At 39.9% G+C, this 14,612-nt stretch overlaps 1 protein-coding gene across 1 annotated transcript; it reads left to right on the top strand.

Annotated features, from left to right (window-relative positions):
• The first annotated feature begins 1,839 nt into the window (after window positions 1–1,839).
• LOC136881815 (cuticle protein 16.5-like) lies at window positions 1,840–7,961 on the top strand. Its single transcript, XM_067154252.2, has 2 exons — window positions 1,840–1,851; window positions 7,155–7,961. The coding sequence occupies exons 1-2, from the start codon at window positions 1,840–1,842 to the stop codon at window positions 7,959–7,961; spliced, it is 819 nt and encodes a 272-aa protein (XP_067010353.2).
• Window positions 7,962–14,612: the final 6,651 nt, after the last annotated feature.

Raw genomic sequence — 14,612 nt, 5'->3', positions numbered from 1 at the left:
TTCTGATGCCGATAGCTCACACTGACACCTATGACAAGAACAAGGAAAAATTGACTACCATAGAGCTGGCTAAAAATCCACAAACATTGATCTTGGTGATGATACTTGAAACCAATTATAGTATATAATGAATAATATTTCCAAAAATGTTGACCTTTTGATGTGACTTTCCAACAGTTAGAATGTATAAAAATGTATAACTTATACAGTATTTTAACTCAATGAAATCAGGCGACGTATATAATATTAGATGCAAAAGCTCAGGAAAAAATTCAGAGGTCTACTACCACAATTTTAGGTTCTAGATGACATTTCATGATTTTTATGACGTAAGAATTTTTTGACCTGTACTGTAGCGTCAGCTCTTGTCGACGTTGACTCCTGGATACGTTACCAAATCGACTGGTTGAAGGATGGATTTCTGGTGGTCTATAGTAGCTCCCAGGATCGCTGTCAGGTACAAAACGATCGGCTCCACCAGGTTTTCGGTAAGATGAGACACGAATAGATTAACCAATCGTCCAAGTAACAACTAAAAGTCAGCTTCACATACCTGGCTGCCAGTTGCAGTGAACAACTTGACCCTGAGATTAAATCAATAGCACTGACATAGTTCACAAGAATAAAGCATTTATTTTTCTGTTATAACAACTTAAAAAAATGTAAACCTTTAGCAAAAGGTTGACAAGTGCTATTCAGGGTGGTTCGAAACAATGCGAACGCGTATATGAGTGTCCAAGAGTTGGTCCTTCTGGTAAATAATATGAAAAAATCCATATCTCGCTCCATTGTCATTTTATTAACTGCTAAAGTTAGACAATTAGATCACTTTGCGGACGAATTAAAACGCGCATTTCTTACATCACTTACATTCGTTTTTCTTCTTTCATGTTCTTCCCTGAGCTTCCATTCCCTGTCTCTTCTCTTGCACTTCTATGCACTTTCCTTTATTTATGCCATTATAAAAATACATATATTCAAACTCTGAAGGCCTTTGCAAAAACCTTTGAATGGAGAGTGCTTCTGTATGGTTGCGAAAGCTTGACATTAGGAGAGCAGGAAAATATTAGAGGCAATTGAAATGTAAATCTGGAATGCAGATTATAATTTGTACTGAAATGAAGAGCAATACTGAAGTCCTTAGACAGAGAAGGAGAACGGAGTCTGGTAACAGAACTTGAGGAACGGGATATAAAATTTATTGGCCACATCTGCGGCATGAAGAGTTCCTTTGTAACATCAATGAAGGAACAAAGTTCAGGAAAAGAGGAAGAGTACGACCCAGAGTATCTTATTTGAAGAACCTGGCTCTGAGGATGAACTGTAAGACGTACAGTACGCTGAGTTGAAAAGACTGGCTCAAGAGAGACGTCAATGGCTGCGGTGACAATGTTTAGAATATAATAATGATTTATATAAATACTTAAAATATAGGATTTTAGTTGTGTTAGTCTTGTACAACTTATTTTGTGTGTACTTGTGCCGTTTGTAAATGATTGAGTATTTATCATTTTATATTCATTTTTAAAATATTATACATTAAATATGTCTTATGGATCTTTGTAATTCGGTGCTAAACTCTTTCTGATTCTCAATTAATACATTCCCCACTTACAACAGACTCGAAGGGCCGTGGACTACCAAGCGACCGCTGATCAGTCCGAAAGACTACAGAGTACGAGGTGTCGTGTGGTCAGCACGACGAATCCTCTCGGCCGTTATTCTTGGCTTTCTAGAATGGGTCCGCCATTTCACCGTCAAATAGCTCCTCAATTGTAATCACGTAGGCTGAGTGGACTTCGAGCCAGCCCCCAGCCCCTCACACCGCGGAGCCGGCCAATGAATACATTAGTTAATAAAAGTAGAGAATATTCTGAGGTCGTGGCCAAGGTTAGAAGTTTTGTTGCGCTTTATTCTTGCATGGTTTTCTGACTCTCTCTTGACCTTCTGAATACTTCTTCGTGCGTTAGTCGAGCAACCCTGGAAATCTTCAGCGTCCTCCTGTTGGTTTAGATTTCAAAGGCTCTCAAATGTTCCACTGATTTTCTCTTGAGTTGAGGGTCCACGCTTCCACACCACATAGCAAGCCCGACTGTATAATAGCACTCGACCATTCTTTATCTAAGTTTTAAATTTAAGTGTTCAATACAAGATAAATAAATAAATAAATAAATAAATAAATAAATAAATAAATAAATAAATAAATAAATAAATAAATAAATAAATAAATAAATAAATAAATAAATAAATAAATAAATAAATAAATAAATAAATATCAACATAAGAAAAGACCTGGACATTTTAAAAAAATGATCCCAAGGATATATTCAACCAGGATAAATTTAGAATGCTGATCCGAGATGCGACACTCTCTAGTCACTGATTGCGTCCTGGAGTGCGAGTGAACTGGACTCAGGAAAGGAAAGCAAGCCGCAGTGCAAAGATGAAGGAATACTGGGCTAAGAAGAGATCTCACCGGTGTTAGGAACCACGTAGTCCAAGAGGCGCCAACTAAACTAGAAGAAACAAAGTAAGAAGAAGAAAATTAATTTATATAAATGTATTTCCTGCTGTGTATAGCCTCCATTTAACTTCCTTCTCAGGATCATGCTGTTCAGAGACAGCGGTACCCAGATATTTAAAGCTACTTTTTCAATCTGTGGGATTTTTTAGATGTAAAGTTGCCTGAGGATTAATTTTTCACTGTCAAAATAAAATTCAGTGTACCTTGTATTTACAACTTGTTTTTCAACCTACATAAAATGTGTTACACGAGTTTTCAAAGATTTTAATTTTTTATCATAATAATAAGAATCGTATGGCCTCAGCAACCGTGTGCAGACATTTCAATTTGATGCCATCTGGCTGTCTGCTCGTCAATTTCCACGTTCCGGTTTACTCTAGGCCCACTAGGTGGCAGACCAGGTAAACCGAAACTCTCTTGGGCGTCCATGGCTGAGATTTAATGAATTTTGTCGTGTGAACCCTAAATGTGTCACCAGAGATCTTTTCAGATGCCGACATTGTACCATATGAAGTGTCGAATGGACGTTTTTGACTCCTTCAAAATTTTGATTACCTCTACCGCGTTTGAACTCGGCTACCTGGTGATTCGAAGTCCGACACTCTACCATTGATTCACAAATTATTGATTGCAACATTTTTCACTAAAACATTGTTTTAAAAATGACACCTATGGCTTAACGTGGCACACCGGAGATAAAAATCTCTATTTGGATCATTTTGGTGAAATTTTGTTTCTCACCGAAATTGAAAGGATTGCGTTTCTTTTTTCTTGTCACGAAGTTATTCCGCTGAATTCAAACAATTTATCACTGTAATAATTAAAGTCCGGATTATTAGGTGCTGATAGGTTAGAATGCAAACTTACTTAAGCCAATAACAAGTATACCCTACACTGTAGAACGGTTATGCTATGAGATTTGCGTAGATATTAGGGGTACAGCCAATAGAACTCCCTGAATTTATGCTACTCTTCCTACATCATAGTGCAACGGGTTGCATGGCTCTTCCTACAAACCAAATTACTTTGCATTCTAACCTATTACCACCTACAAATCCGAGGTATAGTAATAATGTCCTGCTTGCTAATTGTAGTTTTACACTTAAATCACATTTTTACCCACAATATCCAGCCAAATGTAACAAAATTTGTATGGCATATGTACCACAGCAACATTAAGAAACCTGCGTATGGAATTTTCGATTGCAGAACATTTTCAAATAGTGGAGATTTTAAGTCCAAAGTTCTAGAACGTAAAAATGACACATACTTTAGTAGGATATATCTCCTTATATAAATTATGTACAAAAAATTGATACGTAGTGCTGTTAAAAGAAGAATTATATATCTAATTACGAATTTACATTAACATGTTAATTAAAATTCATGAAAAAATGAATAAAAAATTACAAATAATATTATGAAAAACTATTAATTTTATATGAAAGAAATGTTCGTGATGTCTTTACTTTTATGCAGGTGACATTCCCACAAAGTTTCGTGAAAATCCATGCAATAAGTAAAAAGATCTTTTTATTTCCTGAGTGTCGCCGTAGTATTTTGAAGTTTTTTCTTTTTTTGTTCTAAAGTCGGGGGCCAGATCAAGATATTCGCACTGTAATAAGAGAAGGACGACTGTAGATCTTTAAAATTATGACACATATTTCATCAAAAAGTATTCTATAATGAATATTCTCGGAAAGATAGGATAGAGACTGGGGTTTAGGTTATAGACAGAAAATAATAGGAAGGACGACTATGCGAAATTTCATGTAATTTTCTTGAAGACTGTGGACAACATGATTTAGTAGTAAATTGTTTTAAAAATACAATTTTTGAGAAAACAGGCTATAAATTAAGTAATTCAAATCTCGGTCAGTTTTTAAAATACTATTTGTCAATTTGGTATTTATACGATTTTTTCCTCATATAAGTAGGTCAAAACTCAGTTCACTTTATTATGATCAAAATGAAAAAAACATACCCTGAAAGATTTATATTACTTCTGAACTGTTTTATGATTCTTTTAATTGGAAGCTCAATTTCATGGCGCCGAACAATTTTATTTTCCTTTTTGTACAGACACAACCATTCCATTATAGGTTCAGCGATGGCGAAATGTATTTTTAATTTTCACTTGCACTGACCTTAACGTTCACATCTCAAATTGATCCACTACCGTTACGCTGTTAAGTGATCTCGAGCCGATGCGGGCGTGTCCAGATCTTCCGAGTAGCGAGGAACGACCGACCTTGTCTAGCACGTGGTCCTGGGCGGAGACTGCATCGCGAACTGTGAGTATAAAAGGAGCGATCTCTGAGGATGAGACAGACAAACACACAACCAGCTGCACAATGAAGTTCCTGGTAAGATATAGACTTAGTTCTAACTATCTGGGTTGTCAAAGACCTACCATAATAATTTACAATATGTATAGCAATAGATACTTTCATTCAAAATTATTACACTCATAATCGGAGCAGAATTTTCAAATGAAAACATGTAACTACCTAGATAAAATGTCAATAATATAATATTTATCTAATAAATTGAGCTTGGATTTTTCTGTCTCTTAGAGCTTGGGTTAGACGAACAAGAACATCTTTTTTGATAACCGAACTCACTTAATTCTGGCTTCTAGAATCATATTAGAGCTTAGGAACCGTGTAAATTACCTCACAGAGGAAACTATGTTGCGCTATTTAAAGTATATAGAAGTCCTAAAGGTTTATCAGTCAGTGAATGGCGTGAAGGAGTAACAATGACTGCTAATGTGTGCACTGTTCGATGTATTCCTGGTCAGTCCCAGAATGGAATTCTCTGTCGGCACTGCCGAAGAGAGATAGAAACCCTTGCCCTCGTGGAGAGATGCTGCGAAACGCCAGAAATAAAAAGATTAGGTCCTTTATAGCGAGGTATCTCGGAAAGAAAAATGCTGGGTCGCCGAACGGGTATCCGGTCTTGCCGATAGTCACCATAGCCTACATGGAATCAGAGGGTGTGGAGTATAGAAAAGGCCCCACAGTTGGTTTTGAAATCTCCACAAACCAGGCAGAAGATATTGACAGGTAAAAGAAGCTACTGTATGAACCGACCAAATCTTATTATAAAGATACATTTGGTTTAAGGACATTTAAGTGATAGGATTAATGATTGGAGCCCGATGGAGTATTCCTCGGTTTAGTGCGAATTTTTGAAAGCGGTTTAATTTAGACATTACGGAACTGTAAACTATATCTTTGTTAGCTTTACGAGGTTATATTTCATTACCGAGAAGTCATTGCTACGTGCTTATAGTTTAAGTACATGAAAATAATGTAATCAAAAATTATTGTAAACCAAAATTTTAATTTCATTTGTTTCGTTATGCTTTGTCCGTTGTAGCAATCTTCCAATTGAGGGAAAATTTCTAAATATTAAAACAGGTTAGAATGCAAAGTAATCTGTTTATTAGGAAGAATCGTCCATTCCGCTCTTCGGCAATGTAGTGATGATAACATAATTCATTGAGTTTCTGATGGGCCGAACCCCTAACGTTTATGCAAAACTCATGGCATATCCGATGTGCAGATAGGACTATACTTGTTACTCTAACCTATTACTGCTTAAAATTCAAGCTCTACTCATAAAGTATTCGTGTCCTTTAGTGGCTAAGTTAAGAAATTGGTTAAATTGGAAACAAAAATAAAGTATCAATGTATTAATTTACGAAACATTTTCTATTTAGAAAAATATTCCGCCCTCCGTTTCAATCAGGCTATCAATTTGACAAAAGTGGCCAGCCCTCTTACAAGGAATCTGATTTGGGTTAGAGAAGACAGGTTGCAATGAAAATATTCTAAGGCATTTTTATTGCCATTCAAAATTATTAACAGCAACTGAGGCAGAATGATCAAGCAGATACACTTTACAACGGAGATACAATATATGTAATACTAGCTGATGTAGCCGTGCTTCGCTACGGAATTCTATGCCTCTGCTGGCGAGACCTGGTGTTCACAGTGCACTGTGTCTTCTGGTATAGCTAGAACAATTTTGTTACTTTCATTGCCATGTCTATGTCTTGACAACATGAAAGACACTGAGGTATGAGCGATGCTAGTAATGTCATTCTTTATGCAGCCGGTCCCTGCTATGAATGGTGTGAAAATGTTGCTCATAGGTTCGGTTGGTGTATTCATTTCAGTGGGCTTGGCAGACTGATATGTAATAGCAATTTCTGGCTCAGTGAGGAAAGCAACGGGAAACTACCTCACTCCTCATTTCTCTAGTACGCCTCTTCAGTGGTGCCTAGGCCATTTATGACAGCTGATGGCGGAGCTGTTGAGGATCCAACCAGCCTTACTTCTGAAGACCGAACTTACATGCATACAGAATTCTACATAAAAGAAGCGTACTCGAATACCATTGTCTTAACCAGGCATCGAACCAGCAATCTCAGGAACGAAGCTGAATGTGTCAAGAAGGTCGACATTGCTTCAATAATAACGAGAGTATTTTTAGAAATAAGGAAATAAGCTATGAGCAGGGCATCAAGGTCTATGTAAAGTGATGAGCTTATTTCGTCGCCTACGGTAGCTTTGGAGAGTTTATCTAACATTTCATTATAGACATATCTTTGATTTTGCAGATCATTCTGAGCGCCGTGGTGGCCATCTCCCTGGCTAAGCCTGGATACCTCGCTGGAGGTATTGCCGCTCGTCTTGCCACCCCCATCGCCACCCCCTACTACTCCACTGTAGTGGCCGCCCCCGCCGTCGTCTCCGAGCAGCACCATGCCCAGGACACCCTCGGCCAGTACAGGTACGGCTACTCTGACGGTCTGTCCACCAAGGGAGAATTTAGGACCGCTGACGGAGTCACCAGGGGAGCCTACGCTTACGTCGACAGCGAAGGAAAGGTGCAGAACGTAGCCTACACTGCTGATGCCGCTGGCTTCCGTGTGTCTGCCTCCAACCTGCCTGAGGCTCCCGCTGTTCCTGAGGCTCCCGAACTGCGGGCTCCTGAGCCAGTCCAGGACACTGCTGAGGTCGCTGCCGCCAAGGCTGCCCACGAGGTGGCTGTCAAGGAGGCTGAGGCTAAGGCTGCTGCCCCAGCTGTCGTCGCCGCTCCAACTGCGTACTCCGCTCCCGCTGTTGGCTACTCCACTTACGCCGCCCCCGCTGTCGGCTACTCCACTTACGCCGCCCCCGCTGTTGGCTACTCCACCTACGCCGCCCCCGCCGTCAGCTACTCTGCTATCGCTCCTGCTAGTGGATTCGCCTACTCCAGCGTCGCAGCCTCCCCCGCTGTGTACGGTGCTGCCTACGGCTACGCCGGACCCCAGCACTACCCCGTCCTCACCCCTGCCGGTGTCCCTGTAGACACAGTCGAGGTCCAAGCTGCCAGAGCCGCTGATACCGCTGCTCACCTGCGAGCCAAGGGACTCATCGCCTAAGTTCTTAACATCCAGACTGATACTATACTGTAAATAGATTCTTGTAGTAATAAATAAACATTTTTGCATATAATATCTTCTTATCTTCTGTTCCATCTTCTTCTTGTATTCACTGGAAATATATATATATCACTCATCCCGGAGAAAAATCCAGATAAGGCAATATTTCCATTTTCTAAGGTATTGCAGCAATCAATTAAGGTCAATGCACTCTATTCCTTGACACTAAATTCCAGCATGGAGAAGCTCTACAAAGTACAAAGCATAATAAAAGACTGCCTTTGAAGTTTTCGAGGAGGTTCACAGTCTCTCTGTTACAGGCAACACCCGTCCAATTGACTTGATAGTCTTCGAAGACCACCCATAGGGCTTTATATTAGATCCGACAATGAGATTCGAAACGTCCGAAGCACAAGCAACATCATCATTAGTGTTCTGCTCTGGCCATCCTGTCACCTGCTATCCTCTATACTATCAACCATATCTTGTCCTTCTTCTTCCATTAACGTTCTTTCCATCGCATCTATCAGTAGTCAATCTTTTATCATCCTATGTCCAATCAAAGTGAGTTTCCTCCTCCTGATTACGTTTAATATTGCTCCCTCTTCATTTCTCACTTTCTCTACCCATTTATCCCCTCCTCTCTCCTCCACATCCACATCTCAGAAGCTTCCATTCTTCTTTCTTCCTCAGTGTCCATGTCTCAACACCATATAAAGCACTTAACCAGTTTCTTCCTCAAGTCCCTGCCCATGTACCCACAGAGAAGACTCTTCTTCATATTAGATGACACCTTATGAATCGCAATACGAGCTTTTACCTCCTATTTGCATTTTATGTTTTTCGGTATTATGCTTTCCAGATATTTGAAAGCACTTACTTGTTCTACAGTGAGTTTACCTCATCAGTTGGCTTATCTGCCTCCCGTTGACTCATCACTGCCCGCTCGTACCTTATAACAGGGGATATTGGAAATGTTCTTCTGCTGCATTCACACATTTCTGGCATCGTCTTAGGAAACCAAGATTCACAGCCATAAATTCGTCTTCCGTAATTGAGGCAGTTTCTCTCCGAGTGTGAGCCTCCGTGGCTCAGGCGACAGCACATCGACCTCTCACCGCTGATTCCGTTGTCCAAATCCCGGTTTGTCTCCGGAGAGGTTTTTCTCCGGGTACTCCGTTTTTCTCTGTAATCTTTAATTCCAGCAACACTAGGTTTTTGTTTCTCTACGGATATGTTCTTCCATTTTCGTCGTCCACCATGTTGAGCTCTTCGAAAACCCTGCTTCTTGTACAAGTCGTCTTAGTAATTTTGTAGGCGTATGTTCTAATCTTTCTGCGATTTCATTTACTTTTCCCCGTTAAGTACATATTTTTCAATACTTCACTTCTTATCGCGTAAATAACCACTTCCTCTCAATTTGTTTACGCGTTTCCGTACGGTCTCTCTATGTGGAGGGCGTAAACCTAAAAATCGTGTTACAAATAATTGCCTAACAACTTCCCTGCAAGACTCTGTTTTCACGTAATTATGGTACATAAATACCCTTTCCTCTACCGTGTACACATGTGGAGGCACTTCACAACTCGAGAACAATAAATACACGTTCTAAGCACGGACATGAACTGCGAAGTGCGGGAATTCACGTGCTGTCGCTGCGCTGTGTATCGGGAAGAGATGAGTCAGCGAAATGCAGATAAGGTGGACGCGCATGCCGGCAAACCGGTGAGAAATACTCAGCGGATATATTGCTATTCTATCTTTGCAGTTGTCCCAACATACGGTTCAATTATCTCATTCTATCAACAAAAATACCAGTTGGATGATATCGAAGTTATCGGATTGTTGGGTGGCTCTAGATAAACCATTCCTCTCTTTTTTTCTCACATTCTGCAAAAATTATTTAAACTCGATAAGGCATTAATAAGAGAAGTTGGAGTGACTCTCTTGAAATATTCAATCCAAATCCTGAAGAACCATAACTCCCAATTATTTTTTTTTGTCACATGCAGTTTGTTTTCTGTATATTTGATCCTTAGAGGCAGTCTCCAGTTGTGGAAAATCGAAATAAATAAATATCTTCATATACGTAGAGCATAGAGAACCCGATAATGAGACAGTGTCTGTCATCGATTTTACCCTCTTTTCAGCAAGAGTAAAGCAGAATATAAGGAAAGATAACGTCTCTTAGTAAAAATGACTGAAATGTATTCTCGTAAGATTTCAGTCCACAATGTAACCAAAAATATAGGGCAGATTCAGTTATCCACTTTATCGTCTTTCCAATAAATACAAGAGTAATTCCATGGTCACTGTTATTGTGTGAGTGTAATTTAGTTTAAATTACGGGTGAGGATCAACAAAAACACTATGCTAATGCATTTAAAATTATATGTATCCAACTCTTGGCCCGTTTCACTGCGAGGCTGGGTATTAATTGAGATGAATCTTCGGAGCGAGCTTTTACAACGGGATGCCCTTCCAGGCGTCAACGTCGTTATGAGAGTTAATGAGATGAAATGAATGACGTGATATTTATTTATTGACTTTAACAGTGGCGAAGTTAAGGCTCGAGGCCCTCCCTTACACTTAACCACGAAAATTACAAGATAATACATACAAAAAAGGGATATTCTATTGTAAAATTAAGGATCACTGAGATAAACAACACGTATGGAGAACATACAAGGAGGGATGAAAGTAAATCTCAACAAATGAAAATAAGATAAGGAGGAATCCAAAGCATAAAAGTAAAAAATAGTAAAAATGTCATAATGAAAGAGTAAAAAAAAACTCTAAGCACAATAATAATTCATTTCCGTATCCGGTCAGCATTTTAAAAAAATACTACAGTTGTGATGGCCTTGCTGTTTCCTCTAAAACATATTGTGATGTGCATGGGTTGTCCAGGAGGGGACAGATAAGTCAGGTGGCTTGGGTCATGTTCAGCACCACATTCACACGAGGTGTCTGCGTTTGCTGGGAGGATACCACATTTCTTCAGGTTAGTCTTCTATCGAGGGGCGCCCACTCTTAAACGGCTGAGGGACCTTCATTCAGGGTAAGGTAGGTCGGCGCCAGGAGCTAGTTCTTTCTTCGGTGGCATGTCTGTGAGCAGTGAGCTCCTCCATATGTTAAGACGCGTTGTATCTGGTGTTCTCTCTAGTGGCGGAGTCACAACAAGGAATCCCTTGCGGTATCTGAGGCGACAACTTGCAGCTTTGTTACGATGGGGTGGATAGTATGGTCGTAAACAGTCATCTATGTACATGAGTTAAAAGCTAAATATTATGTACATTTACTCTACAACAAAAATATAATAATAACCTATGAATTATAAGAACAACATTGTTCTTCAGCTGTACAGTAAAATGGCAGTGTTACTAGCCTACGTACCTCAATCACACAACGTATAATACGTCACCAATCACGCGAAACAATCACCTGTATAACAAAGGTAATTTCTGCATGCAGTTCTAAATTTTGATATTGACTTAAATTAGTTCACCTGGAAGTGAATTCTAAAATCTTGACCCAATCACAACGAAGGATCTATTACACATTGAATTGTGGTTGATGGTAGTAGAAATGGAGAGGATGAAATCCAGTGCCGGAACGTAGCCTGCTCCTGTCGAACAGCACCAATGGGACTGCTGAATGTTTAATATCATCATCTCACGGACGAATCACCATCAAGAACGTCATGGGCCCCCACCCCACATGAGCAGTGCGGAGAGGTTTGGAATGTAATCCAGGCTTTTGGCATGCAATCCTGCCCTACCGGCTAAGATCCTGATGGTCAAAGTTTTCTTCCACCAGTGAAACTCGAACCGGTTAACCACGTGTTAGACACCTTAACGATCATAGCTACCAGGCGGGCTGTTAATATATTGACAAGTGGACCATAAAAATATCAACTTTATATACGACAGTGTTTGTTGTTTATCCGTCTAGCCCTTGATATCAGTGGCGAAGCTATTAGTTAATGAATGGGTAGGCAGGAAATCTCATCTTAAAGTTTTTTGTAGAGTAGTTCCAAACGTCGAGTTTTCTTGCTTGCAAAATGGTCAGTCGCCACGGTCCTTCAATAGTTGATCACTCGTCAAGTCCTTCACAAGCTTTTTCTCGATAGAAATGTTACTAAGACTGCTGAGACATCCATTGTTCATTGTTTTACGCAAGTATGTTTTTATCCTCTTGAGAGTACTCATATTCCTTTCAGACGAAGCCATTGTCATAGGAAATGTTAATACTAAGGGAATAAATTTTGACACTTCCACCCTCACTGGATCGAGGTAATTTAATCAATATACTTTAAAAGTGTTTTGAGGGGACAATGTTTTTCAATACCTAAATAAATGCTTCCCTGCTATTAAACTGAATAGTCTTATGGACATTTACCCCTTATTAATAGAGAAAGATTGGAAAATGACCTGACAAACAATTCCAGCTCCTGTTTCCCAAGAAAACACAAATGTCAACAAGCATCTCGACAAGCCGATTTTGTTTCACGACTTCGTTATGTTTAACGGCCTGAATTTTTGCACCTTCAGAAAAAGAATGCTGTATCCTTCCGCGCCCCAGTAAACGGAATCTCTTCATTCTAAACATGTTTATTTGAATTTTGATGCAACTCCGCTTTTCTAAGAAAGTTTATTGTAAAAATTACCCCTACTTAAAGTCCATTCCTTTGCACCACCAAACAAAACCTTCTCGCTTTCGGAACAGGCTGTTAACCACGCGTAGACCAGGAAAACTGAAATTTTCTCGCTACTTTACCGTCAAAATACTTAATATTTAAATTAGGCATAGAACTTTTGTTTTTTGCTTCATACTTCGTAAATCCAAGAAAAAAAGGATTACATATTAAAGAGTTCAAAACACTCGTTGAATTCCCGAAGGGGCCTTCTTCACTCACAATTTGAACGCGATTTTCAATCAGATGATGTCAGTCTTGTTTTACACAACTAACAGAAACTCAGAATTTTATTTGGTTGTTTCCATGTCCGAATTGTCACAAATAATGCCAATAATGCACTGACCACCTAGTAATATTTAAAAGAATAGCACACGATTAACAATACGGTAGTTCATTGTCACTTTCGGGCTGGGAGTTTCTACACAGTCAAATAGCAGAGCAGTGGGTTCCTGACCTAGCGGAGTGAGGAGCGCGGGCGGCAGCCTCCGCCGCCCCGCCCCCAAACCCTTAGTTCATGGAAAACAAGCAAAACAAAAAGTCCTTGGTGAGTCAAGTTACGTCTTGCCTCCTGTCACGTCAGAAGGGGTAGTCTGCTGTCGCCATCTAGCGCGCGATCAGCGAAGCACATCGTCCGCTGTCATATCAGAGATTATTATAGTTTTAGCACAAAAACAACAGCGGACACATTTGTTACGATATTTATACAATTTAATCGTAATTCTTAGGGTAGGCATTGGCTCAAATTACTCCAAGAAGTTTCGCCACTGCTTGATATGGAATTGGGGATGAGGTGAGATGAATTTGTATGGATTGTGGTCCGGAGAAAAATGGAACCATTCCGACAGGTGGCCAAGATGTCAATCAAGTAGAACAGTTTAAGTACTTTGGTTCTCTTGTCAACTCTGAGTGTGACATTATTTCAGACGAGTAAATGCGGCCTCGATGAAGTGGCGGCAAACTACTGGTGTTCTCTGCGATCGTCGGACACCAGTTCACCTGATGTCCGAGGTTTACAGAACTGTTATTCACCCAGTCGCTCTGTATGGCTGTAAATTCTGGCCAGCAGCAGACAAGATTGAGCAAACACTTCATGTCATGGAGGTGCAAATGCTTCGCTGGTCAGTTGGACTGACCCGGCTAGAACATGTCACGAACCTAGAAATCTGGAAAATCCGGAGTTACCCCGATCGTAGACAAGATGCTTGAGACCGTACTTTGTTGGTATAGCCATGTATTGCGAAGAGAAGGTTCGTCTATTGTACAGACAGCACTTAGCATCATGCCATCTGGAAATCGGTCACGTGGTCTGCTCAAGAAACGCTGGTTTGGTCGCCTTCAAGAAGCCATGCGCTATGTACATCTTGTTCGAAATGATGCGCTTAACGGAACCAAGTGGAGATTGGCTTGGAAAACAGCGGACCTTGCCGCATTGTGGGACAAACGTTAAGAAGAAGATTATGATTACAGCCAACCTTACAGTTCGAACCCGAGCGTCTTTCGAATACAGAAATTGGCTGTATAGGCACAGTGCGTTAACACGTGAGGGCAGGCCACTCGATCTTTAGACACGTTAGTGCTGTTATTTGTTGCTAAGTAAATGATCTAGTTTGTCATCCAGCGACACGGGTGTCTAATTATTAGACCCGGGTGTTTTGGGATTAATAGGTCAGAATACAAAATTATTGAAACACGTAACTCTAGCCTGCACAACGATTATGAAACTAATTAATTTTATGGTACGGAGTTCTCATTTTTAAATATAAAATACTTCATTGAATCCTCGTTAAATTGCTCATATGATCAATTCAGTTCATCAGAACCCGTCCGATTATTTGTATATTATTTGAACTGAAGACATTGCTGGAAAAGTAGGCTAACGCACAGTTTTCTTTTAATGGAGGAAGATGAGTTTTGTGAAAATTGCAGAGTAAAATAGAACTTCATTCCTATTT

The sequence above is a fragment of the Anabrus simplex genome, chromosome 10 (assembly GCF_040414725.1).
Source record: "Anabrus simplex isolate iqAnaSimp1 chromosome 10, ASM4041472v1, whole genome shotgun sequence".
NCBI lineage: Eukaryota > Metazoa > Arthropoda > Insecta > Orthoptera > Tettigoniidae > Anabrus > Anabrus simplex.
Note: the sequence above shows the minus strand (reverse complement) of the source record. Positions and strands in the feature narration are given on the sequence as shown.